Genomic DNA, 27,631 nt, shown 5'->3' on the forward strand with positions numbered 1-27,631 from the left:
AATTATAGTAGGATGAGATGGCGGGACATGCAGCATGCATTGGGAAATGAGAAATTATGAATGTTGGTTGGTAACCTTTAAGAAAACACTATTTCGAAGACCTAGACGAAAATGGGAGGATAATGTTAGAATAAGTTATAAGGAAATAGGGCGGGGTTTGTAAATTGGATTCATCTGGCTTAGGATAGGGACCAGTGGTGGGCTCTTGTGAATATCTAATGAACCTTCGGGATTTTTTAAAGATTGAGAATAAGGATCTGAGAAGAATATTTGAAATCATGAATTTTAAGTAACGGTGAATGGAAAAAATTACAAGAAGGGTAGCTTTACCATTCTGCTCTTTACCTAATTTTATTCACAGTGTATGATTAAATAATTGAAGTTGAAACTGGTGGGGAATGTTTCACGGATGAAGGAAAAAACTTGAATAAAACATTTTGGTTCGAAGGTGTCATTGGAATGTATCACGTGACATATCTGACAGACGTGGAAATATAATATTAAAACTGATCTTATAGAAACAGGGTTCGAAGTCAGGAGTTGGTTCAGCTGTCATTGAATTGGATTAAATGTGTTTGATTGTGATATTGATTAACAATAGTGTTTAATATCAAATTTATTCTTCTGATTGACAGACTATTAGACCTCACCGCAGCAGATGGTAACTGTACGGTCATTGAGTCAGTCGTGTGTAACGAACACGTGCGAACGAGCTGTTGGTTACTCGTATCTGGAAAGAAATAATGTCAGTGTTATCGAGCGACAGAAATAATGCCACTTTGTCACTTCAAAAACCTTACCCAGCAGACTGTCTGTAACCCTGAAGATAGTCACTTGTCCTTTAGCAGTGTGTGTTTGAGTCTTCGTAAATCGTATAACGTCGAATTGTAGAATGTACGGGAACGTACCTCCAGGTCCCTATGCTTTAAAGGCGTAGTACTAGAACACTCAAACAATTTTCATCTGAAATAGAACTTTGTTGGTTTGTTGAAAATTTTACTGGACTTAGAATCAAGAACCTTTCCATGCATATCTCACCTAAACTTTGCATGCTACTGTTCGTGTCCCGCCCGCCTCATCCCCGTCGATTTAATCGCTGTAATAATTATGTGGCGAATCACAATCATTATGCAACTTCTCATTGCGTAATTTCCTTAATCGTCCTGTCACTTTTTCTTTTGTCCAGATATTACCCCTAACATACGTGTCTCTTGTTACAAGTTAGCTATATTGTACTGGATTTTTGGCAAGATTTTTATTCGGAAGAACATAAGTTATAACTAATGTACTTGATAAAATGTGCTTTAAATAGCAACTTGTGTGAAACGTATCGAGTAACCAACATCCATATGACAAGCAATTTCTAGGGAAAAAAATAAAAGGAAAAGTTGTTGTTTGAAGCCATCCATACGAACGCATTCTCGTGCAACACAAATGTATTTTAATGCTTATCCATCACATCATGATACATTTATAGGTGTGCCATTATTTATGTACTGTCAATAGAATAACTTAAGTCATTCCCATAGTTCTGTTTTGTGTATCGCAGTCGTGACGTCATATAGGTTTGGTTATCTCATGGATGTAGCCGCCGTGACGTACAACGGCTTAGTTCTATCATGAATAAGGCAGTCATGACTTCGTACCGACTTCATTGGACCACGGATTTTGCCATCATGACATCTTGTCGGCTTCTTTCTTGAGCAGATATCGCCTTCATATCGGCTTCGTTCTGTTACACACGTTGAATTTCGTGTCCTGACTCTCGTACAGTCCGCAGCCGTCCAGCACCCAGGGACTCCACGTGTTGTTCCATCGCCTCGGGTCCGCTCCCTTGGCGTCAGGCGATATGTTGGTCTGCCTGACGAGAGTGTTGCTGTGTGCCAGGAGCAGAGTCCGCAGGTGCAGTGCCACGTTGCGGTGCGTGCCCGCCAGGTTGTTGGACTCGCAGGGGTCTTCCTCGATGTCGTACAAGCACAGCTCCTCCCCTGAGCACGGCGAGATGCCGAAACTGTTGTTGGATGGGCAGGGGATGTAGGCTGAGGAGCGGATAAACGATATCTGATGCACTCTAGTGGGATTTATGTATACTGAAGACGATGCAGCGATTATAGCGCGTCCAGCCATGCTCTGGACCACTGCGGTCTCGTTGTAAGAAGGGTAAGATGAGTCTTGACCGTCGTCTCCAAAGTAACCGTCGAACGCGCCACTGCCAACTGTCCCTGCAGATGAAAAGTTATTTTGAGATTTATTGTTTCCACGGCGGTGAAAGTTAGGATTGTGGTCTTTTAAGTTATAATATAATGTAGTTCTGTAACCGGACACTAACTTTTCGGTTGAATATCTTGCCTACTTCTTACCAATGACAAGTTTCCAGTTGTGAAATCTTATCGCAGCGGCGCGGCCCTTCTCGTCAATGTTATGCAGAATCTCTCTCCTTGGTGAAGCCAAGTTATAAACCAGGGACTCCCAGTGATCTACTCCGTCCAGGTCATGTTGCAAGTGAGCAACGTGACCCCCTGAAACAGATCGCACATTTACTATTGCCTGCAGCAGCCACGTGTCTTTTCACATGCGACGCTCCACTGCACTGAATTTTAAAACTGTCAGACTCGGTCCGAAATTGGACTCAAGAACACGTTTCCGAAAGTCGCTCTGATTCCGACAAAGGGCTCCTGCTGATTGAACATGTAGTATATAATAGAGATTTAATTGAATTTGTTATTCATATTACTACTCGACAACCGCGTTTAAATTCCTCTCACGGACAGGTTCTTCATTTCTGAGACCAGACCGACTCACTGGCTTACCCAGGCTCTGTTCAGCGTGAACCGGTCACTTTTCCTCGCCTCTGACTTGGACTGAGGTTAAAAATGTGCAGGACTGTGCATTCTGTGCCTCTACAAGTCTTCATGGCGTCGTGATGCTAAAACATAGGCCTATCAGATAACAAAATGCACAACTGACCCGCGGCTGTGTAGAGTGTGGGTAGCCAGTCCGTGACATGCATCAGCTGGTTGGACACTCTGGGCGTCTGTTGCAGCAGCGGGCTCCAGATGACCCCTGCCCCTCGCACCGCGCCCTCCCACAGCGTCTCTTTCACCTGTTATGGAGAAATATCAACAAGGAATTGGACAGACCCAAACTTAGGTTCGAGGACGGACAGAATCTCGAGGGCTCTAATCATCTTCCATTTCAGACACTCGGTTAATGTCGATACAGTACCTGTTACTACGTAGAACAATTACTGTATATGTATTGCTTTTTTATGAGTTTATGACACAAACCAGAAACTATAATAAATTAATGCTACGTCACAGTCTTGCTAACTGCTATGCATATAAGCTTTCCCTTATTAATTATTTTCTAAAGATTTCCGTCTTCTGGGTTGTTGCGCTGTGTAGTCTGGTCGATGTTTACCAACGTTTCAGAGGTCATACTGCCTCCGTCATCAGGGCGATGAGTATGAAGCTGTCTGTCTTCTGGGTTGTCGCGCCGTGTAGTCTGGTCGATGTTTACCAACGTTTCAGAGGTCATACTGCCTCCGTCATCAAGGATAGTTTGTGAGAGGAGGGTCTAAAGATGAGTTTGGAACTGAAATAGGATAGGCATTGCGCGTCCTACTTGTGTTTCTAAGTACTTACGCCCTTTAAAGGCCAGTTGGAGCCCCAGTTGGGTTGCCTGCCTTTGCTTGGCGCTCCGTTGTCTGACAGGAACACAATTATGGAGTTTTCGAGCATATGACGCCTCTGGAGTGCCTGTACAATCCTCCCCACTGATTCGTCCAGCTTTGACACCATAGCTGAAACACAGTTCACTTCAGTTCAGTTTCGTTATTACTGTACTAGGTAACAGAACGAATTTTACGACAGGAAGACACTGATAAATATATTTATTAAATAAGAACAAATTAAAACAAGATTAAACTAAAAAATATCCCAACCTAAATACGTTCTTTTTACAGAAAGTGTCATCAGAGGAAATAGGTTTTGTCAAAAATGTCCAAAAATGTGCACACGACATTTGCAGGAGGACGTAATTTTCAGAATGGTTTCGCACACATCAGATTAAGGTAGCACAGGCTTGCATGATTCCAGATGGTACTCGTCGTAAATGCAACGGAAACACCACGAACTTGCTTGCATGCATGAGCACTTGGATTTTTTCTTCAGCTGGGAATTCAACTTTACTTACATTGAATAACGTTTATGGTGATGTCATATTGCGACAATGTGTAATGCTTCACTGTTGTAAAATATGGTGAATTGCAAAGTTACTTTTGACTTGTTACAGTAGTTGCCAAATATATTTTAACTTTGCCACATTGAACTTTATGTTGTGATATTCTGCATTCTGGTGACGAAACATGGGCATATGCTTCGTTTTCTGTGTGTAATATTTTGCAACAGCGAATTAACTTCATCCAAATAGAATTTCCTCTAGCCAGAATCTTCACACCGCCGTGATTCGATTTTTTTTAAAAACAGGGAGGAACATTTCCTCCGCATCCGCTATGACTCGTTCAATAGAATTAGGTAATGGCGTTACCTGCGTAAGTCCTTCTGTTGGGATCAATGATGTGTCTGAACTTGTCTATCTCCGATTGAGGTGCCTCCAAGTACTTTCCCCGATTACCAGCGTGGACAGCGAGGTGCGCCAGGTACAGGAACAAAGGAGGTCCGACGGGCGAAGCGTCGTGTGTCTGGATGATGCGTACCGCTTCGTCGGTGAATACGTCCGTCGCGTAACGACCGAACAAGTCCCACGCTGTGCTCAAGTTCCGTCTCAGGTCGAAACCGTTATAATAGCCGTCATTGTACTGAAACCAACAAAATAAAATCAAGGTTTCTGTCTTCTGGGTTGTTGCGCTGTTTAGTCTGGCAGATGCTTACCAACGTTTCAGAGGTCATACTGCCTACGTCATCAGGGTGATAATCCAGACAACCCAGAAGACAGAAATCTTCATACTCACCGCTGTGAAAACCTCAAATCTCGCCATGATGACGGAGGCAGTATGACCTCCGAAACGTTGGTAAACATCTACCAGACTACACAGCGCAACAACCCAGAAGACAGAAATCTTCATACTCACCGCTGTGAAAATTTCAAAACATACAAAATAAAATCAGTCACAAAGTTTTAACTCTTCTTTCTCTGATCGCATTCAGTTATGTCTTATGACAAGGACAGCTTTATTTTACGCATGCCATAGAATTGTGCCCTTTTTTTCCACCTATGGTGGTAGAAAAATACAGCCTCTGAAAAACACATTGTTCAGTTAGAAAGTGGGCAGTGCACTCGTCGTAATGCATTTAAATTAAACACAACTTCATTGGTTATTCACGATTAATGTTTGAATATTAACTTAAAGCCATTTGAAAAAGCATATGGACTATTTACACGTTCCTGCAGGATATAATCATAATAGCTGACGTAATCGTTCCAACACCCCAGATAAGAATCAAATCCACGGTAGGTTGGAGTGAGCTCCTTCTTGTAGAAGCCAAGGTGCCATTTGCCAACCGCTCGAGTTGTGTATCCCAGATCCTTGAGGTACTGGGGCAGTATCTTTCCGGGTGGCAGACCCCGGGATTCTGCAGCGACGAGGGAATTACCCTGCATACCTGAATAATAAGAAATAAGTTGCTTAGGCAAAACGTCACGTCATATGCCATATATTTAATGTATCTGATTCATCACGAAATAAAAGTTTGCATCTGAATAGAAGACATTTTAAATTCCAGATCTGTCACCTCGCAAACCCTCAAAGTTATCAAATACTGACTACGCCTTGCACCAGATGTGGGCAATTATTTTTCTAGGAGCGAATGGGACCTTGTCGAAAACCGAAGGACCTCACAAGAAAGAACGAGACTTGTGCTGATTGGACATAATGTGTGAACGCACAAAAATGTGTATAAATATTATTATTTCTTCGGATACGATAACCTAATATTTGAATTAGGTACTAACGAATTAAACCCAAAACGCAGTGGGCAGCACTCGACTCTTTTATACCTAGTTAGTTGCAGAACCTGTAACAAGGCCCCCAAGACTTATTTTCGTAAACATCGCGAGTTCCTCGTTACAATGCGTTATCTTACTCTACGCATTTACCTAAATGTATGGGGTATCGCCCTGTCATGAGAGCGGCCCTCGTGGGCGTACATGTCGGCTGCACGTAGTGGCTGTTGAGGATGACACCATTATAAGCCAAGGCGTCGATATTTGGCGTCGGAATCTGATCCGACCCATGGAAACTCACGTCGTTCCAACCCTGTACAAAATAAGATTTTAATAATGAAATAAATGTTTAAAAATTCAAACCCCTAAAGATAAAAGTAATATGGAGCTCGTGTCTAAGCGTAATCCTATAATCATGTATGGAGGTAGTGGAAGTAAAGCTCTACACATTCTAAACTTTGGGAACAGATGGAGGCAGGTGGTTAACAAACAAACAAATTCTGTTTTGCTCTATGGAAAGAACTCACTTTACATGTAGCCCTATGTCGAATGAGCGACCTATGAGTCTCAAACCGCACGGTTATAGAGATCGGCAGTGTTACCTGAGTTAGTCTAGAAATTTCCTACCTCCCATGGAAAATTTTGTGTTTAAAATATCACGACACTGCATCCTATTCCTGAATCATATAAATCCAGATGAAGATGACAGCTTTCTGGGGGTAATTCAGAGGCGCTTACTGCATCCATCATCAGGACGATTCGACGCAGTATCCGAGAAGGCTCTGCTCTTCGTCCTCGCCGGCTTGAAAACCTGAAATCTCACACACGAATCCAGTCCACACCCTCTCATTCCATTTATTTAAGATCTAGCTTAGGTTTTCCAAGCGATGCGCAGCTGGTTAAAGTAAATATTATTCATTTTCATTTTCTAGTGGTACAAAGCAGCAGAGAGTCGAGATGACCTTTGCAGGATTCAAATCCGGATCTTCCTTGTTACGGCGAGGTCTTCCACACAATTATTCGTCCATTTACCCTGAGTTATGCCTTCAGCACTGCGTCATCACCTCTTGGTAAGTCTGATACTCGCTTTTCATGTAACAACGGACTAGTGAGCTGGCTGAGGAAAAACCTGATTGGCATCTTGTCATGCTAGTGAATTAATGAGGATCCTAACCACTCATTCCGCACGTGCGCCCATTCTTATATTCAGAAACTGAATGTATCTCCGTATATAGGATGCTATGTTTCTTTATTCTGAGACCAGCAGAGAGGCTTTTTCAACTATACGTATTTTCGAAATGCGTTGTTTGCAATTTTGTTTAGGTTTTTCAAGAGCTGTAGAGTTACGGAGTCAGTCAGTCGGTTAGCTCTGGTTGCCGACATACGGAAACACGTTTCCTGTAACAGATGGGGTGAGGAATACAGACATTTGGTAAACGTTTTGCTGTTTATTATAAAAAATAAATGAAGCCCACAGGGTCTGAGTGGGAAACTTGCCAATTCACTGGTCGTCAAAGCACGTGGCGGACCTGTCATACAAAGCAGAGACATCGAGCCACTGACACTGGAGCCAAGTTTTGTACCGACGGATATATTGGTTCGATCTATATTAATGCATAGAGTTATCTGATAAATGCCACTTTCAGCCAATGCGATGGCCAATAATGAAATTGCATACAGTTTTTCAGCAGATATATCAAGTCCTGAAGGCAATATTAGATCTAGGAAAACACGTGACACCACTTGTTATTTTAATCAGATCTCTTAATGTAAATTTTGCACCGGACGGCATCAATTTTCGACATCCTTACTGAGAGTAAAATGGTCATTGAAGATGGCTGTGTTCTGGGTTGTTGCGATCGCCCTGATGATGGAGGCAGCAATGACCTTTCTACCAGACTGCACGGCGGAAAAACCCATAAGACAGCCATCTTCATGCTCACCGCCGTGAAAACCTCAAATCCTAAAGTATGATCATCCTTTGTGCATAGCTATTTGATTCGTTTTAACGTACTTTAATAGTTCCTCAGAAGTTTTCATTTTATTATTGAGACAGTAGGCCTACAATGTCTGTTTTCTTATTGGTCGTCGTTTATGAAATGAGTTGATGTAACAGCTTGTATATTCGTTGCGCGAATCTCTTGTGGGAATTTTTGGAGATAACAACTTTACAGTTTCCCCTCCTTCGTGTCTGTGATTTACCCGGAAAGAGGAAGGTTCTTCGTCAAGGTAGCCGTGAGTTGTGTAAGCTGGAATAAAGCTTCTACGCCTCACTTAAAGAAAGATTTATCCAATTTTAAACATCACGTGAATAGTCTATGTGAAAATTCTTTAAAGTAATTTAAAAAATAGCTAGCAAGTTAATAGTTACTAAGTGTTTTCAATGCATAATATATATATGTTCACCTTCTTTATTGGGTAATGAATCTTTAAAGACACTGTTCCAACTGTTGAGGTTACTGAATAATTAACGAGTTTAAATTCACCCTACTACACTGAGGTTTGCTACTGTCAGTATATTGATTTTTTGATTGGTGGCTTAGTTAATAATGGATTAAATTTGAAGTCGATTAACTTAGGTCTACAGTGGTTTTTACTTTTGTGAAACAATTAAATAAATAAGGACTGAAACTTTAAAATTAAACAAGAATTTGTTAGTGATATTTCCTGCGATCCAAATATAATACTACACTGTCAATACTCGGTCACAAGAATCCTTTTTGCAAGAAAATGTTTTATCATGTATCTGTTTCAACTCTGTGACATTCCAGATGTAGTTTTTTTAAATTTCCAGATCTGAAATAAAGCATAAAACATGAAAACAGGAGTAAAACGTTGATTAAAGTAACAGGTCATTGATTTCTATTGACACGGGACAGAAAAAATATGTAAGATTTGAGATTTTCACAGCATTGAGTATGAAGATTTCCGTCTTCTGGGTTGTTGCGCTGTGTAGTCTGGTCGATGTTAACCAACGTTTCTGAGGTCATACTGCCTCCGTCATCAGGGCGATGAGTATGAAGATTTCTGTCTTCTGGGTTGTTGCGCTGTGTAGTCTGGTCGATGTTAACCAACGTTTCAGAGGTCATACTGCCTCCGTCATCAGGGCGATGAATATGAAGATTTCTGTATTCTGGGTTGTTGCGCTGTGTAGTCTGGTCGATGTTTACCAACGTTTCAGAGGTCATACTGCCTCCATCATCAGGGCGATGAGTATGAAGATTTCTGTCTTCTGGGTTGTTGCGCTGTGTAGTCTGGTAGATGTTAACCAACGTTTCAGAGGTCATACTGCCTCCATCATCAGGGCGATGAGTATGAAGATTTCTGTCTTCTGGGTTGTTGCGCCGTGTAGTATGGTCGATGTTCGATTCATCACCCTGATGACGGAGGCAGTATGACCTCTGAAACGTTGGTTAACATCTACCAGACTACACGGAGCAACAACTCAGAAGACAGCAATCTTCATCCATTTTTATATTATCTTACTATTTATGAGTAGGTTTTCTAAATGGTCTCTTTAGTTTTCCGATCAAACCTTTGAATTTTTTAAAACTTTGTGGCTCCCTTATTAATAGTCTACTCATTTAAGTGCTGTTTCCTGCCATACTCACTAAGTCGTCTGCAAGTATGAAGATGATGTGTGGTCTGTCGTAGATTGCAGCTGCACACAGCGTGATTGAAAGAAGCAGGATGACGCACTCCTTCCTACTGGGCATACTTTAGGATTAACCTGTGACAGAACACAAAAACGTCGTACTTAGATATAACCTATTAGTCAGCTTTCAAAAAGCTAAAGTGTCCCTCAGCATATTTGGTACCGCGGACATCCTCCCCAAAATTATCGCATACATCTTGATTAAATAAAATATGGACCAACTGAACTGAGAATAGAAAGAAAAGTTCTTTTTGTCATGTTTTCATTCACAAAGAGAAAATAATAGATGTGATGAAAAAACTTTAAAATTTGTTGAAGTATCAGGCTCTCACAGGGGTAAACATGAGGATTACTGTCTTGTTGGATGTTACGCCAGAAGACAGCCATCTTTAGGTCTGAAACAATACGTCATCAAAACAAAATAAAAACTAGTAGAATCTACTCAAATCCCGGACCACTTTGGCACAACTTGCAGATCTCCGGTTTAGAAATATTGCAATAGATGACGGTCGGCCGTCTGTCGTTGGGTTTTGAATGGGTTTCAAGTGGAATTTGTTTTACTGGTTTGATTATATGCGGGTTTGCAAAGCAACACTTGTAGATTTTCGGTCATTTCTCGGTCGTTAGTTCCTCGATTGTGAAAGCGGGACCCGTAATGTGACGATGATACAATTGTGGTCAGTAAAATTTGTTCCTGTGCATAATTAAGTGCGACACGACGAAGATATATGGGGGAGTGGAGGTACGGCTTAACTCATTTTCAGTCTCGGCATCGGATAAAAGTGAGTGGTTAGGTTCAGGAACCGACCGTGTTAGTCCCTGTATCAGTTGGACAGGATGTTGGATGGACCCCAATGCCGGTCTGGAAGCCCTGTCGTTTACCCTGTAGAGTTGTAGTTTTATATTTTATTTACTAGACGATGGATAATATCCAAGAAAATTTTTATTCAAATGACTCATCACCATCGTCAAGAACTTTTAGATTTGATGTAGTTTTAAAAATGCTCATAAAAGGTTTTCAGTAAAATATTTTACTACTATCGATGAAGAGTGTGATTACAAAATTCGTTCAGTCCATTTAACAATTTTGAGAAAGACTAAAGGATCTAAGAGAAACACTGGCGAGGAACGTATCACAAGAAACGGTAAATTAAAGAGAAAATATTGAATAAAAATTTCCTTGGATATTATCCATCGTCTAGTAATAGGGATTAGCTCTATCTAGTGGGCCTAACTGTGTAGGAACCTGAAGACGGAGATAGAGTCCCATCTCCGAAACGTCGTTTTACGTTTTATATTTACTAGACGATGGATAATATCCAAGGAAATTTTTATTCAATTGACTCTTCACCATCGTCAAGAAGTTTTAGATTTGAAAGAGAAAATATACTGCAGATAATGAGGAAGAAATTTTGACAAGAAGCTGAAGGCGAAAGATAAATTATCTTATGATAATTATAGGTAAGATATTAAAACTTGTATTGACTTGATTTTATCAAGATTCTCCCCCTAGAGTACATTGAAAATCACCGAGTTTGTTGTAATTTTGAAACAAAATGTCATTTTTCCGCAGTTTCAGCTAGTAGTAAATATACGTTAACTTATAATGAATATTGGCAGTTGTGTTATCCCAGAATTTTTCTGTGTAAACGGAGAAATACAACGAAGATCCCCAGTCATAATGTCGGGTGGTCCTGCCTGTATTTTAATTGAATATCTGCAGAATTCGAGTAGAATGGAGTGAATGTGTATATCGCATGGCTGATACGTGATTTACTTCCAGTGAGCTGCTTAATTTACACAGGACTTGTGTCTGTTAAGAACAGAGTAGTAGGGTCTGCTAATAAACCATAAATAAGATAGAATGTGTTTTAGATTTTAGAGTTTATTTCATAGCTTATATAAAAATTATAACCGCCACGATACGATTAACATCCTCTTTCTTGGGAACTAAGTGTATCATACGAAGATGATATTGGTATTAAGATAGAAATTCCACTTTCTTTGGAAAATTGTATTTAGAACTTCATGAATAGTACACAGTGTTAAGTTTCGTAATTGTATGAGTTGACATAATTGGTTTTGATAAAGCAAGGCCACTGGCCTCGAGAATATATTAGCACGTTTTTGTCTTGACCTTGTAGACAGTGCCTCGTGGAACCTGTATTCTTTCCAGCCCTAAGAATAAGACAATTGAATTTATTTCACGTAATGATATTGTACAGAAATGACATACTTCAAAATACAATGCAGACCTGCAGGTTTTTCATTTGAACTCTTTGCAACTTGGCACTCCGCATAGATTTTGTTGTAGGTTTAAGTCAAGTGTTCGTTATTAGACGAAAAAAGTAATCATGTTATTTGATTATGAAATTATTTGGGAGGACGGGCTCGCAGAAATGATAACGCAGACACCAACTTAATTTTCAAAATAAGGAAAATTTGTTAATAACTACACCTAGGTTTATATTGAAGGCAACCGAATTTGTCAACACACAGATAAACATGAAACAAACTTCAAATGTACAGACTTTACAGACTAAACTCACTTTTTCACAAGTACGTACGCTTGATAACAGATGACATTTCTTGAACCGAAATTCATTCTATATTTATTAATGATTATATTTTCTTCTCACCACATAGTTTTTAATTTGAGACACGGAAATCTTATTGGAAAATTACACCAATCAATGAACATCAACGACGTGTTTTAATATAATCGATTTGGCCGTTATAGTAGTAGCGGTCGGTGGTACCAAGTTCGAATCTTGGTCATACTGCCAGTTACTCTAAGGATTTTCGCAGATTTCCTCAGTTTCTCCAGGGTTATACCTGGGATACCTTTATATTATTCATAATTCCTTCTTTCAAATCCTTATGTACTCACATTATGTCATTCGAAGTTATAGATCTAAGCCTCTGCAGATAAAACGGCATAGTAAAGTGAAAATTAGTCAAGAATAATATTTATTTTTATTGAAAACAACACAGTGAATCTGTGGCAACTTCGCATTATTAGTCACGCGGATGTCTTAGCTTTATAATTAACACACTTACTCGTGTCAAGCAGATGACCAGAACGGAGTAAACACCAGTAGCTGACAGATACAACTTCTCACTTTGCTGCTTTTCAGTCTTTTGAGCGTGTCTCCCACCTTAAGTACCGTAATTATATATCTCTCTCTCCCCCCCACCGACCCTTCTGTATCGTTCTCTGATCTCAGGCGTAAAATAATAGAGGATGTTCACTGAAACATCGTTGTCTAGAACTGTCAATGTTCTACGTCAACCTCCTTTGTTACTTTAAACTCGTGAAGAAAGATTAATAAAACTGTTGATGTTGAATGTCGTCATCATCTATACCGCCGCGAAAACCTCAAATCTGTCAGCAAAATTGTTCACATATTTTAATGTATTGACCCCACGAACAAAATGATAATTTTACAGACGATGCATAAAATATCACAAGAGAAAAACAGTCGCTGTTAAATCTTAAACTAGACTTAAAATAAATGTAAGTACTGACATTTTTATACGCCACAAGTAAGGATTATTCTGAAGATGGCTGTCTTCTGGGTTGTTGCGCCGTATAGTCTGGTAGAAGTTTACCGACGTTTCAGGGGCCTTGTTGCCTCCATCGCGATCGCCCTGATGATGGAGGCAGCAAGGCCCCCGAAACGTCGGTAAACTTCTACCAGACTCTACGGCGCAACAACCCAGAAGACAGCCATCTTCAGACTCACCGCCGCGAAAACCTAAAATCCTACATAAGGGATATTCTGTCTTTAATCAACATAAGACACAAACTACAATAACTAATATATTACGATAATACAAATTGTTTCCATAATATTTTGATGCAAAATGTGGGCTAATAATTTGCATGCTCTGTTCTTTTCAATATATCTTCTTGGTTATTAACGACCGGATATAGAAGTCAAGAATGTTTGATTTCAGCTGCTGTGATTATCTGAAGTGCTCAGCTGACGATGAAGCATCTCATGTAAATAATGTAGCAAAATGAGAGACGATATGACGTCATTGTTCTTTGTTCAACAGGGTGATTACTCGTAGGTGGATTCACACAAAATGTTTCGGCTGTAATTTGATTTCTCTAAGGAAGTGATGTCATTAAGTATTTTGAGTGTGTATGCCAGTATGTACTTTTTCTTTCTGTATTTTTAAAGACCTGTCTCAAGTTGAATACATATATGTATAGGTTGGTACATGGTTCAGTAGCATCCTAATGTGAGCGTGGTAATGAACCTTCGATTTCCATAATATTCTGTAAATTTATTGACTACCTGATCAAAAATTATTGTCTAAAGAAGTACGCTGTTGCTGCAAAAGTCTCAGTTCCTTTGTCAGAAAAATTCTACCGAATGAACAGTGTTTGAAAAACAGGTTTTTAAAAACATAATATATAAATATATAAGAAACATTTACATAAATTATTTGAATTGCAATAGATACCCGGTATTCGGGATATACCGGGATAAGATGTAAACCCTGGACCTCCCGTACATGCATGGGGTTAGTGAGCTATGCATACACACTATAGTTGGTAACTATAAGAGAAGATACAACTTGGGAGACCTAGGTATAAATAACAGAGTGATATTGAAGTATATTTGAGAGAACTAGGGTGTGAAAACGTGGTCTGAATGTAATTTGTTCTGAATAGAGTCTAAAGAATATTATTGTGAGCCAGGTAATGGAAGTTTAGGTTCCATGATAGGTAAGAAATTTTGTAATCAGCTATATATATCAATACTTGACATACAGTAAAGCACAGTATTTTTTAAATTTATAAGTAGAATGCCGGTGTAGTATCTAAAAACAGAGAAGGAGTACATTATTCTCGATCCATCGATAAAATCGTCCTGTCGACTTATTCACCGCTACATAACCTCAAAAATTTATACAACGACGTGCCGTAAACAGCAAACGGTTGGCTAATCACGTGTGTCCTGGCTTTACCCAGAGACTCTGTAGACTTCGGAGAAATAAAATTTTTTTTGTAAAAAGTAATGAAAATTAAGACGTGTGTAGGGATCATATTGACAAGAATTACATTACGTACATGCGTTTTACCTTGAACTAAATAACAGACGTGGTAAACCGACAAGGTCCTGTATACAATGCCTACAAAATAAAATCTCTTACGCATTAATTGTGTGTTTTATAGTCATCAATTAACCTTAAGATTACAATGGCATGGATGGAATTCACGCAAGGTTCCACGCAGTTGACCGCTGCCCGGAACTAACATAACGTTTCCATGTAAAAATAAAAATACCTAGAACAATGGTCTACCTTCTGAACCCGATCGTATGCAATCAAGACACGAATCTCAACGGTTTAACGGGACATAATTTTAGTCTACTTTTATCTTATCGTGGTCTAGCGGTTAGAACGCTGGTATTGGAATCCTTGGGTCTCGGGTTCGATTCCCGGCGGTGCCCAAATTTATAACTTGTGTTGGGCAAGGCCGTGGTCTAGGCAACACGGAGTTTTCCTCCGGGGGCTTCTTCCCCGGTTTCTCCGTGGCATCCCAACAATTACTCCATTCACACACAGAAGTAGGCAATGGCAAACCACTTCTGGATCATCTGCCAAGAACGTATATGAACAGGTCCCAGTCCGAGAAAAGGATGGAAGGATCCTGTTCATATGGACCTGTCGTCAGACAGAACACTAAATAATAATAATAAGATAAGATATGCTAATGGATGGTCATATCCGCGTGAATTTTCCTAATTAATAAAACAAATTTTTCAGCGGTTGACAGACAAATCCTCATCCAACTCGGTATGAATATCATGCCACTGTAGGCCGCCCCAATTTTATACTTACTGATTTACTTCAATAAGTAATACTCACATGGTGATTATGCGAATTTCTGAGGTGGTATCGCAGCTAGATGTAGTACTTCTCTGTTCACGCATACTCGCATAATCACAGAATGTACAAAAATAAACACACATTGGCATGATGTTCATACCGAGTTGAATTAAAATCTTCAAAATAATGCCTGTTTTATTAAAATCGATTCGACTGGGGTCAGACAGACGTACGTTAGCCCCTAAAGGAGCCCTGAAAAAAATTACGACAAAACTTAAGCATTTTTATCAAGTCACTGCGCTAATTAGTTAAATGCACACTTATGTCTTATCAGATACAGTGTTTGATATGGATTTAGAGTATTCACCTCGATCTCCGTATCATCTGATGAGTGCGTAAACATTAAAACTGTCCGTTATTCAACTTACAGTACACACGCAGGTGTCCAGACGTTACAGGGGGCTTAATAAGTCACATGCACGGGGGTCCCGGAAACTCTTTCGTAAAAGGTTGCCGCAATATTTGCGTGTCAATTTGAAAACTATTGAACGCATTTCGGTTTAGATTTTGTGTTGGCGGTTTGCAGTAAAAGCTTTAGAATTGATCTAAGTTCGATCTAACTCCTAATTCACATGAGTCTCACTTCAACTATTAACGAAGCTGTGCTTAAAACGTAATCTTGTTGATATTCATGTTTAATATAGCGAATGTTGTTATAGGATGGACCGTTCTGGGAAAATCAGGTGAAGTCGTATTTGAACTTATTTTAAATTAATAGGTAATGTTGGCACGATATGAACTGAAAAGAAATTAATTCAGTTATCTTGTTGTAAACGCCGCCTATCAAATTTAATCAAGTTTCGTCCAGTAGTCCTGATGCTAAATTCATACAGAAGAAGAAACCTTTTTATTTATAAATATCCGAACTTATGTCGACTGAACCTTTGTCACAAGTTGACTATCTGAAATTGCACACAGTTTAGATTAGCATATACACATGCATGCACATACATAAATACATACACATACAAATATACATACATGGATGTCCACACATACTTTTAAAAAAATACTTGTGAATATGTCAGATATTTTACGCCATTACTGAACAAAATGGCTGTGGGAAATTAGACACAAACTTAAAACTAGTTTTTGCATAATGCTATGTTATTTTCCGTGTCCTTTTGTGATCAAAGGAAATGGGAGATCCTGCCAGTAGGTCCACGTGTTATTCCAATACTTTGGGTCAGCAAATTTGTCAGAACGCCTGTTGTTAGGCTTCACCGCAGTGCGCCTATAGGCTGCCATTGTCATCTCCAGAAGCTTCAGCGTGTCACTATTCTTCTGGTATAGGTTTTGCCTCTCGCAAGGATCTGACAGGACGTCGAAGACGCAGGGCTGCTGTAAGGGTCTGCAGGGCTTGAGGGCCGGAGCATTGCAACGGACCGTGGCTTGGATTCGCAGTTCCTCCAGCTCGTGTCTGGTAGCTGGAGCCGTGCAGGATGCGACAGCGTCGGCCGTCAAGCTACTCAGAACTGCTGCTGTGTCGTACCTAGGATCGTCCTCGTCAGTACACGGGTTTTCGGTCCACGTGTCCAGGTTTCCAAACAGAAAGCTCCCTAGAACCAAAGAATAACTGTCACTGAACTGGATCTGACCGTCGCATTCGATGCAAAACGCGAATTTCATGTCCCAAGCCAGCGATTACCAAAGTAGAAGCTTTTCCTTTCCGGGGATAATGCCATAATTATAGCAAACATTTCTAAGAAAAGGCCACAACATGTCATATATAATTTAATATGAGAAGTACATAACAGCAATTACTTTTTGAAGACGCTAAACAGCATTTTAAGTCTTTTTTTATTATAGATTCGTGGCCTCGAACTTCTTTTTTCGCATGAAGAGAGCTTTAGACTTACTACTGTCTCAGACCATATTTAGATTAAACTTCATTTTTGGTTATTAATTATTCGGTTTTTGTCCGTCTAATCACAATTCATATATAAAATTTACAATTAAGATAATTAAAGTATCATTTGATGTTTCTCATCGAACAATCGATTTACATTTGGAACATCTTTTTACAACATGTTTCGGTTCCTAATTAATTAGTTTCACAATATGACGCAACTATATCATCTTATTCATTTTTGGTGTCTAATCTGTCTGTCTGTCTGTCATTGCAACCAAGAAGTGTAATTTACACACTCAAAAATCAAACTTTGTCTGTTTTCTCAGTCAGTTCATATTGTATAGAATTGGAATGACATAAATTTTTGATGTTATTATCATAACCTATAATATAAAACATTTGTCTTATAAGTTTTTTGAAGTCAGCAACATAAACATCGAGAAAGAAATATTATATTTGTGAGATACCGAGGGGGTGAGTATAATATTAAAATAGATCCCACAGAAATAGGGTATGAGGATGTTGACCGGATTCAGCTGATCCAGGGGCATAAATTTATGAAATGAACGTACTCTATATTTGATGTTCTTACAGCGGTAAAGTTTTCGATCCTTAGGACTGAAGTAGGGGGCGTTTTATATGTTCATCAGAAACGTTGGTATCTACTAGAAATCCACCTGACGTTATAACCCAGAAGACCACATAGGCACTATAATTAGCCTTCTGGTTTCATAAAAGGAGAAGAATTTAACCAGCTGAACGAAACAGGCGTTTGCTTCAACGCTTTGTTTCCACTCACCATTGACATACTTGTATCTTCCCAACCGCAGGGCCGAGTACCCACTGCTGTCGTCGATATTGAGCAGCAGACTCGTGCGAGGTGACGGGAGGTCGCGGGAAATGGCATCCCACATGTCCACCCCGTCGATACCCGTCAATTTCGAAACGTCCCCTCCTGCAATGACATCAGAATGCTAATGAAATACCGTACAGTAGCCTAAATGTTCAGCTGCGTGCCACGGCTGCCTTTAACCTCGATATCAATTTCAATAATATCTTCCAATTTAAGACCGAGTCTCCAAAGTTGTTCTCCGATTGGTATGTTATGTGCTTTATATAGACTATGGATTTCTCATAACCCTGCCCACGAATTCCTCCTTGTTGATCGCCATAATAGTCATGCGACTAAAGAGACAGACGCGAATTAAGGAGGTGGAGTAGAGTGAGTGAGAGAGAGAAACAAATGGCGTCTGCTTCACACTTGAAGTAACTGATTATATAAGATTTGAAGTTTCCACAGCGGTGAGTCTGATGATTGCTGCAGACTACACGGCACAACAACCCAGAAGACAGAAATCTTCAAGTAACTAAATACTTACACACCTTTTCTCTGATACGACACGTGGCAATAGCTACGCAGAAGCTTTCAAGACTCGGCCGCCGTGGCTGATGTGAGTCACTTAACAGTGTATATTAACACAATAATTATCACGATCGAATAAAATATTTCTCGCGGTTATAAAACATCTCTTTTCTTCCAAAGATTTATCACCAAGCAAGATTTACTTGTCATGCATACAGCAGAGGTAACGTTGTTAGTGAAATTTGCAAGTTCATAATCTCGGCAAGGAATTACAAGATATCGAAATGAGTTTCATGAACACGCCCTTCCTAGAACATAAATATTTTTGTTTTTCAAATATCGCAGTTCAGTTTTATACAAGTTCCAAACGCTTGGTGGCATTCACATATCGGCCAATCTTTCCCATTTGCAAATAGTGATTATTGCCTTGGCCAGATGGCGTCTCAAGACGGTTGTACCTAACGGAAAGTGAACACTTCCACGTCTATATATAATAATAATCAATTCGTAAGATGTTAATAGGGTTCCAAAGAGGCAACAGGTATCAATCGAAACTCAGGAAATCTCTTACCAGCAGCCGAGTATAAAGTCGGTAACCAGTCTGTTATGTGCATGAGCTGGTTTGAAACTCTCTTTTTATTTTGAAGTTCTTTGCTCCACAATAGGGCCACGGTCCTACTGCTGCCCTCCCAGGGGGTTCCCTTCACCTGAAATTGAAATAAGTGTGATATACTGTGAATGACCATGGTCAGAGGGGGTCATTTTTCCGCCCTGACTAAGCTGAACAAGACTGGAAAGGTTAAATCCACGTCGAAATACAGAGTTTTCAAATGTGTTTATTACTCCTGCGAATTTTAAATGTTCCTAGATAAGAGAGAAAACTATACTAACAAAGTTTCAAACACTGCTAAATAGCGATCACATAAACGAACCAGCAGGTCACAGACATGAGAGAGGGGTTATCATTCACGGGCCACATTCGGCCAGCGTATGTATTTTGTGCTGCCCTGTGTAGTTTTGTCTGGTCTGGTGTCAAAAAACATGCTTCGTTAAAGTTGTATTTGACAGTAAATTTTGTTGTGAGCAGTTTAAACAAAGAAGGATAAGCATTAACGATAGTAGCCGTCACTAAATTTCATGGTTCAAGATCACAACACGAACAGCGGACTCCGGGCGAGTAGAGACAGCTCAGAACTCGCACCGTAGGAAAACTAGCAACGCTGGAGCCGCGCGGTGAGGTAAATGAAGTCCCTCCATGGCCGTGAAGCGTGCAATTTGATTACGACTGCCACGAGTGGTCAACTTCACTTTTGGGACCGCCTTACTCCTGGGGAGAGAGCCCCGATAAATATTGGATAAGCGTCTGGGTGGGACTCGGGGTGCGTGGAATTGGCCGTCTGGCCCATAGCGTCTTAATAGCTGAGCTATACAGTCTCATGTTACAGGGAGTTGGCGGAAAGTGATGGCAGATTGAAACTTGCCCTGTGCACATGCGCCGTTAATGAATGAAAATAATTGCCGAAATTTGAAGTTCCTTCAAGAAAATATCTGTACCTTTATCATATCCTAATTTCCAAATTTGTAGTTTAACGCTCAGTTTGGATTTTCACGGTGTCCAAAACACAAACCGTGAGTCTAGGTGTAGATGGGAGGATAATATGAATAGAACAGATTAGAAAGAAGCAGCGTGTATAAAAGTGGACAGGATTTATGCCGCTCGGAAATGGGTTAATGTGGCTGGTTATTACAAACACCTTCGCATCTCATGAAAGTCGGGGTGTTTATCGATAGCATGAACGACTTTAAGCTTCTAAAAACGAGCCGTTCCAAGGAATTTGTTACTGCATATTAGAACCATAGTTATAATAAAGAGGAACCCAGAAGTTTTACTAGAGGCTAGTAGACAGGTGGGGCTAGAAGTAAATTCAGAAAAAACTAAGTACATGTTAGTATCTCGTCATCAGCAGACAGGCGGGCAAAATTATCTTAGGGTAGCTAATAAGTCCTTTGAAAGTGTTACAGAGTTCAAATATCTGGGAACAACAATAACCAATCAAAATGACGCTCATGAGGAAGTTAGGAGGAGATTAAATTCTGGAAATGCTTGCTACTTCTCAGTTCAAAATATTTTGTCTGATTTCTAAGAACCTGAAAATTAAAGTACATAAAACAATAGTGTTCCCTGTTGTTTTGTATGGGTGCGAAACATGGTCTCTCACTCTGAGGGAGGAACATAGACTGCAGGTGTTTGAGGAGGATATTTGGGCCTAGGAGATAAGACGATGGGGTCTGGAGAAAACTACGTATTGATGAACTTATAAAAATCTGTACTCCTCCCCCAGTATTGTCAGGGTGATTAAGTCGGGAAGAATGAGATGGGCGAGGCATGTAGCGTGCATGGATGGGACAAGAGGTGTGCACCGGGTATTGGTTGGGAAGCCTGAGGGGAAGAGACCGCTGGGGTTACCTAGACGTAGATGGGAGGATAATGTCAGGCGGGATCTATGGGAGGTAGGAGTTGAAGGCGACTGGATTTTGTTGGCCTAGGACAGGGTCCGGTGGAGGGCTTTGGTTAATTCGGTGATGAACCTTCGGGTTCGGTAAGCCATTTAGTTAGTTAGTTAGTTAGTTATATTGAAACCATAGTAGAATTAAAAGTTGTAGTTGTACTGTAGTGTTACTCTGGAGAAACTCATTTCTTCTCACCCCTCTGAGCGGCCAGTTGGAGCCGTGATTGGGATGAATTCCTGTGGTAGGCGCGCCGTTATCAGACACGAATATTACAATCGTTCTGTCCAGCACTTGTTTGTCTTTCAGTGCCTGCATGACCCTGCCCACCGACTCGTCCATCTTCCATATCATAGCTGCAAGGAAATTCTTTCGTTAAATTTCACCCCAATAAACATTTACGTTTTAATTATTGTCGTTTGAGAATTACTCAAAGTGTATCTGGTAGCGATACTAGCAAGTAAAAATAAAATTTACCATAAAAATAATAAATTCTGGAAATTATTGTTATTACAATACAGTTCGAACTGTTATCAAAAACTGTACCTAGTAAGCGCTGATACAAACAATTTTGCCACATGTTTTATGTGGGTGAGAAAATGGTCTCCTGCGTTAAAGCAAGAACTCGCATGACAAATGTTTATATTTATAAATTTGTTATTTGTTAACAACGATGTCAGTAGCTCAGACATGTAACGTCGATGATATGATGATTAAAGAATGAGTGGAGATGACGTGGAAGGAAGTGGTACGTTGCCTAATTAAAGGCACTATCCCGGCATTTGCTTGAAGGGACTGAGGAAGACTACGTAATGCCTTGGTCATGATAATTGGCCTTCGGAATAAGATTTAAACCAGAGATCTCCCGGACACGAAGCAGCAGTGCCAACCACTCGACAAGTGTGTTCAGGGGGACATATATTTACTCCTGAAGATTGAATGAAGCGAGAAATTTAAGATATTAAATAAGCGGAAATTTCATTATTTATGTAGGCCACCTTGTAGTGTATGAAGAGAAATTTCAGGTTCTAACGGCTTCGAAGATGACTTCTGGTTGTTGCACCGTATAGTCTCTTACAAACTGAACGACGTTTCAGAGGTACTTTCTACCTCAGGCACCAGGACGATCGCCCTGATGATGGAGGCAGTATGAACCTGTGAAATGTCTGTCAATAAGGAAAGCATACATGATTTTAGTGGGGAAATTCTTGGAAGGTGATCGCGTGGAATGCCGAGGAGATGGGATAATAACGTTAAGATTGATCGGGGGAGTGTGGATACGTGGTGGAGATCACACGTGGCTGAAACTGGTGTTTGGTACTCGTATTAATGCTGTTGAACCTCAGGTTCTGTTATCAGAGTAGTGGAAAATTTTAGGAAGTGTGATATCATTTGAATATGACTGAATATAAACAGTGCAATAGTGTCAACAATTTCGAAGGATGATTTTGTTGTAGATCTCATAATATTCTGTAGGGGTTGCAATGAACCCGTACGACTACATAACCACAGAAACTGCCTCCAGTTTTAAGTTTTATCCGCGGTTCTTGCTGAGATCGAGCTGGGAGGATCGGCGCTGGTTTCTCACCGCGGAAACTCGTGTTCCTTCCCGTTTGCTTTGAAGCGGACGTAATGGCATTGGAACATGTTTTCTCCGTCCTCTACAATTTTTCCTGCTTCTCACCTATTGGCCACGCATAGCAGCAGTATCGCGCGACAAGTTTAAATTGTGGCCAAGAGATGTCGCTCATTGTCAGAATATGTCCGAATCATTACGGCCCAGGTCCCCCGCAGTTCCACCAGCTTGGGACTAGGACCGGTCTAGACCAGGAGTGGCCAACCCGCGGCCCGCGGGCCGCATGTGGCCCGCCTTGAACATTTTTCCGGCCCGCGAGATTCATCACACTTTTACAAAATGTACGCTTAGTATCATTATTATTATATTATCTATGTTTACATGTAAGAATAATAGTAAACACAATAATAATAACTCATTATGTTTCAATTTTTCACTCCAAAAAAATGTCTATAGTGTATCTAAATCTAATATGGGGATATATAATTTTATATGTGGCCCGCGGAGTTATGATGCATTTCCAAAGTGGCCCGAAAGATCATTTGGGTTGGCCACCCCTGGTCTAGACTCTGGGGAGACGAGGTAGTAGAGATGTTAGCGACGTAAAGATAAAAGAATATAGCGTCCAATGAATAATGGATTGGGAAGGATGTGGGAATGAAGCAGTGGTCGTGGGTACTTTAAGGCAGTATTCCAACATTTTCCTGGGGTGACAGGAAAACCACGAAATCTTTATCAGTATACTTATACTTAGGTTTTCGAGGCTGGAGTTCAATGTGTAATTTCAGTATTTGGTTGTCATCAGATGGCGAATGTAATATTTCTCGAAACTTTGGGTAATTCTCAACGTGGCTCACCCCTGAAAGCCGAAGCTACACTTTATCGAGTGTTCGGACCGATATTTGAACCAGGACTGATAATTAATCTATCGCCACTTTCGACTAAGAATAAGCACTGCAAATAGCAGTGTACGAGTTAGGAAATGCGATACCTGCGTATTTTCTCCTGTTTGGGTCCCTGATGTAGGCGAACCGCTCTATGGCGTCTTGAGGGGCCTGAAGAGGGGTCTCGTAGTTGCCCGCGTGTGGTGCCAGGTGAGCTAAGTAGAGGAACAGTGAGCTGTTTGTAGGATCGTGTCGGTTGATGATTGACACGGCTTCGTCTGTGAAGAGGTCAGTGGAATAGTGACCCCTTGCGTCTTGTGCCACCTCGAGGTCGCGCCGCATGTCATATCCTTCGTACGGAAGAAACTGTAAGAGGATTCATGCGCCAGCTGTCAGTAACTGAATGGATCAGAGTTCTCTTCAGCAACACAGCGCTAAAAGTCGCAAGGGTAAAATGCAGTCAAGAAATTCCTCAGCCTTTACGGAAACCGAAGGTTTGTTCCCGTGTTCACAAGAACCCGTCACTGGACTTTATCATAAACCAGAAGACCCCGTTTCACTAACTAGAAACAGCAGAATCCTTGAGAAGGTAATAGTCGCTCAGATAGTTGAATTCCTCGACGATGACTGGCAATGTAGTCTGGCATAAGTTTACCAACGCTGCCTCCATCATCAGGACATGTCTCATCGCCCTGATGATAGAGGAAGCAAGGATTTCTGAAACGCGAGACCGAAAATCTTACTTAAATACCTCTATGTTTATGGATCCTGTGTCTCCCAAAAAGCCCCTTCGTTGCATATTTTACTATAAAAATACATTTTTCTCGCACTGTGTTATCACACATGAAATGTGTCCAGAGTTCAAGTGAACATGACATTGCGTTTGTTCCACAGAAAGGACTAAGTGATAATTGCCGTGACCTTACCGATGCCTGTACCGTGTGCGAGTAGTAGTCCTGGTATCCGTTCCAGAAGCCGAAGTGAGAGGAAAATCCACGGGCTGTAGGCGTGTAGGCCTTCTTGTAGAACCCCAGGTGCCACTTTCCCACTGCGTGACTCTTGTAGCCGAGACCCGACAGATACTGGGGCAACAGGATCTCCGAAAGGGGCAGACCCCAGGGTTCCGGCTCCAGGATTAGGTTCTGCTGCATGCCTGCCTTACATAACATGGTCTTACTGTAATTACGCAACATGGACACAGAAGATATTTTATTATTTAAATGTAACAGCGTGTCTTAATGTATTGTGATAAAACCAAAGACGGTGATGTGGACAGGGCACGTAGCATGCATTGAGAAGAAAAATGCATGAAAGATTTTGATTGGAAACCTCTGGAAGAGAACATCTGAGATACCTACCAGAAAGCAGGAAGGTAATATTAAAAATGAAGGCACAGAAACAGCGTAAATGTGTTTACTGAAATAATTTGCCTCAGATTATGGTCCGTTGGTGGTCTCGTATGAAAACTGTAATGAATAGGATTCGAGGTTTACACAGCGGTGAGTCTGAGAGTGGCTGTCTTCCGGGTTGTAGCACCGTGTGGTATGGAAGAATCGTACTGACGTTTCAGAGGTTCTTGCTGTCTCCATAATCAGGGCAATAGCGTTCTACCAGACTACATGACGCAGTTATCTTCACACGGGTACAATTTTATCATAAAATGAGTTGTCTAAAATGGATACTCAACACAAGAGAATCGACTACAGCAGACTCCATAAAACATTCGCGTCAGGACAGACACAATTATAATCCAGTGATACAGGAATAAGCCCAACATTCGGAAGATTTCTACGGAGTCTGATCGGATGTAAAGGGAGGGAGAAAGCGACTGTACCGTTGTGTATGGGGTACTTTCCCGTGAGAAGCCCAGCCCTTGACGGCGTGCAGAGTGGCAGTGAGTAGTGGCTGTTGAGGATAACGCCATTGTAAGCCAAGGCGTCAATGTTGGGCGTCGGAATCTGATCCGACCCGTGGAAACTCACGTCGTTCCATCCCTGCCAGCGAGAGATAAACATTAATTTTTGAAACAGTTTCGTCATTACTCAGCAAGCAATTGTGCACCATTTAAAACGCAACGCAACAAAAATCTCGTACTGAGGTATAAAAATGAATTCGGAAGCAAATAAAACATCATCGTGACCTCCACCGTGACAACCGAGTGAAAGTCACCCTGATTATCATTCCGCTGTTCATATCTGTTGCACAAAAGTTGAGCAGGTGCGAACATACAGTTCTCACGGGCAGACCGCGTGTTCATTGATTGCCCTCTGAAGTATTTTGGGGTGCCTGGTAGAATCTTAGAATAACATACGAATTTTAAAATGTCTAAACTTTCTTAATTGTGAGATTATTTATGACATAATCTTTTCTCTTATTACAGTGTCATTAAAATATGCATCAGTCAGATTGAAAATATCTCTTCCTATTGTATTTCATTTGAATTGGAGGAAAAACAGAATTTCTTCTTAAATTTTATCTTCGCTCAAGCAGAGTGCATTCGCTAACAAAACAGATTGGTAGCATCAGTTGATTCATCTAACTGTAAATTCAGTGTGGACTGTTACTCACTTTGCTTTATTCTATGAGACAATGGGTACTTGCACAAGGTAACATAACAGTTTTCGCAGACATTTCTCTGAACATTCAATGAACTACGTTTTTATCAAGCACTCTGCAGCGGTATTTCATTCGAAAGTTTGTTTCTACTTCGTATGACCATTTATGTGCACTTTTGATCTTGTTATTTGACACTGGTACAAAAGTATCAATGTCGTTTCTCTACTAAGTTTTCTTTAAAGAAAAAGTAAGAGGCTTATATTGAATAAACTGAGGTTTGATACTGCTCTTCGAAAAAATAACACCACAGATTACGAATTGTAGTTGTGGATTTTTCTAATTATCAGTGTATTTAAAATAATGCCTCGTACATGTGAGATTCGAAGTCTCACGGCTCTGAAGATGTCGATGTTGTTCTGGGTTGACTCGTGAAAACTTGTTAATAGATACCACCGTTTCAGAGTAACATACTGTCTCCATCTTCAAGGCTGAGCAATACCATTGACGTATATATTAGTCGCCGTATTTTCGTTTCTTTATAAGCAACTTTTCTTGATTACGATTTGATTTTCCATACTGTGAGTATGATGATTTCATGATTTCTGAGTATGTTTTATAAAAATATTTATGTAGTAGATAGGTCTAAATAAATATCGATCCTTATGTGATAAATGTTTGAGAAATAAGGTGTAATTCCCAATTTATTGTCTTCCTGTAACTCACAATTTATGGATAATATCAATAAAATATTCTCGGGTTATCAGCCGCGTCAACTGGTTACCATAATAAACCGACGTTTCGGGGACCAACTCTGTCACCATCATCAGGGTTCTGATGTGACTGGATACCTCTGAAGTCGCCTGTTGACAGGACCCTGATGAAGAGGACAGAGTTGGTTCCCGAAACGTCGGTTTAATACGGTAAGCAGTTGACGCGGCTGATTGCCCGAGAACATTATATTGATTGTACTCGCCACGAAAGTCTCAAACCCTATATGAATAATTTATTAAATTTTAATATGTAGACTAGAACTATACGTGTTAAAGGCAAACGAGCTTACTTCTGGAGCCTTGTTTAAGTCAGATTTCATAAAAATGAACTTACAAGGTCGTCGGCCAGGATGAAGACGATGTGTGGTGGCGAACTTTTGGATGCTGATAAGTGAAGGAGGGTCGAAATGAGAGCGACACAAATTGGTACCGCCACAAATCCCATCACAAGGTCCGTCCGATCATAGGAGGATGTACTTCGACACTGTTAACTTTCCCTGACCACAAGACAAATATTTCTGCATCTTGCCTCACCTCGTTCGGAATGTGTTTTTAACTCTCGTGCATCAGCAGTGCGTTTACCGTTGATTTGAAAC

At 40.5% G+C, this 27,631-nt stretch overlaps 3 protein-coding genes across 3 annotated transcripts in view; 1 reads left to right on the forward strand and 2 right to left on the reverse strand.

Moving 5' to 3' along the window:
• Window positions 1-27,631, forward strand: part of LOC110827813 (arylsulfatase B) — a 78,290-nt gene that overhangs the window by 6,820 nt on the left and 43,839 nt on the right. Inside the window, exon 2 of the mRNA XM_087350552.1 lies at window positions 6,897-7,034. The gene's annotated coding sequence lies outside the window, so the exon portion shown is untranslated. The remainder of the gene's footprint in view (window positions 1-6,896; window positions 7,035-27,631) is intronic.
• LOC110835042 (arylsulfatase B) lies at window positions 1,419-12,761 on the reverse strand. Its single transcript, XM_022074873.2, has 9 exons — window positions 12,680-12,761; window positions 9,576-9,694; window positions 6,118-6,277; window positions 5,401-5,624; window positions 4,549-4,819; window positions 3,645-3,802; window positions 2,968-3,103; window positions 2,361-2,519; window positions 1,419-2,222 (listed from the first exon to the last, which is right to left on the reverse strand). Exons 2-9 carry the CDS (start codon window positions 9,678-9,680, stop codon window positions 1,717-1,719), a joined length of 1,719 nt encoding a protein of 572 aa, XP_021930565.2. The 5' UTR covers window positions 9,681-9,694; window positions 12,680-12,761; the 3' UTR covers window positions 1,419-1,716.
• LOC110827898 (arylsulfatase B-like) lies at window positions 15,370-27,512 on the reverse strand. Its single transcript, XM_087350537.1, has 8 exons — window positions 27,370-27,512; window positions 25,544-25,703; window positions 24,636-24,862; window positions 23,817-24,075; window positions 21,448-21,605; window positions 19,313-19,448; window positions 18,178-18,333; window positions 15,370-17,085 (listed from the first exon to the last, which is right to left on the reverse strand). Exons 1-8 carry the CDS (start codon window positions 27,478-27,480, stop codon window positions 16,634-16,636), a joined length of 1,659 nt encoding a protein of 552 aa, XP_087206663.1. The 5' UTR covers window positions 27,481-27,512; the 3' UTR covers window positions 15,370-16,633.

Source organism: Zootermopsis nevadensis, unplaced genomic scaffold (genome assembly GCF_977971745.1).
Source record: "Zootermopsis nevadensis isolate Lab colony 2312 unplaced genomic scaffold, Znev_1.0 Znev_ptg000017l, whole genome shotgun sequence".
Lineage (NCBI taxonomy): Eukaryota > Metazoa > Arthropoda > Insecta > Blattodea > Termopsidae > Zootermopsis > Zootermopsis nevadensis.

Coding starts and splice junctions, on each gene's coding strand:
- LOC110835042 (XM_022074873.2), bottom strand. CDS start 9,680: ATGCCCAGTAGGAAGGAGTGCGTCATCCTGCTTCTTTCAATCACGCTG. Junction 6,278..9,575: donor TCATACTTGCAGACGACTTA/GTGAGTATGGCA, acceptor TATTTTGTACAG/GGTTGGAACGACGTGAGTTT. Junction 2,520..2,967: donor CACACTCTACACAGCCGCGG/GTCAGTTGTGCA, acceptor GATCTGTTTCAG/GGGGTCACGTTGCTCACTTG.
- LOC110827898 (XM_087350537.1), bottom strand. CDS start 27,480: ATGGGATTTGTGGCGGTACCAATTTGTGTCGCTCTCATTTCGACCCTC. Junction 24,076..24,635: donor CGCACACGGTACAGGCATCG/GTAAGGTCACGG, acceptor ATCCTCTTACAG/TTTCTTCCGTACGAAGGATA. Junction 21,606..23,816: donor AAACAGGAGAAAATACGCAG/GTATCGCATTTC, acceptor ATTTCCTTGCAG/CTATGATATGGAAGATGGAC.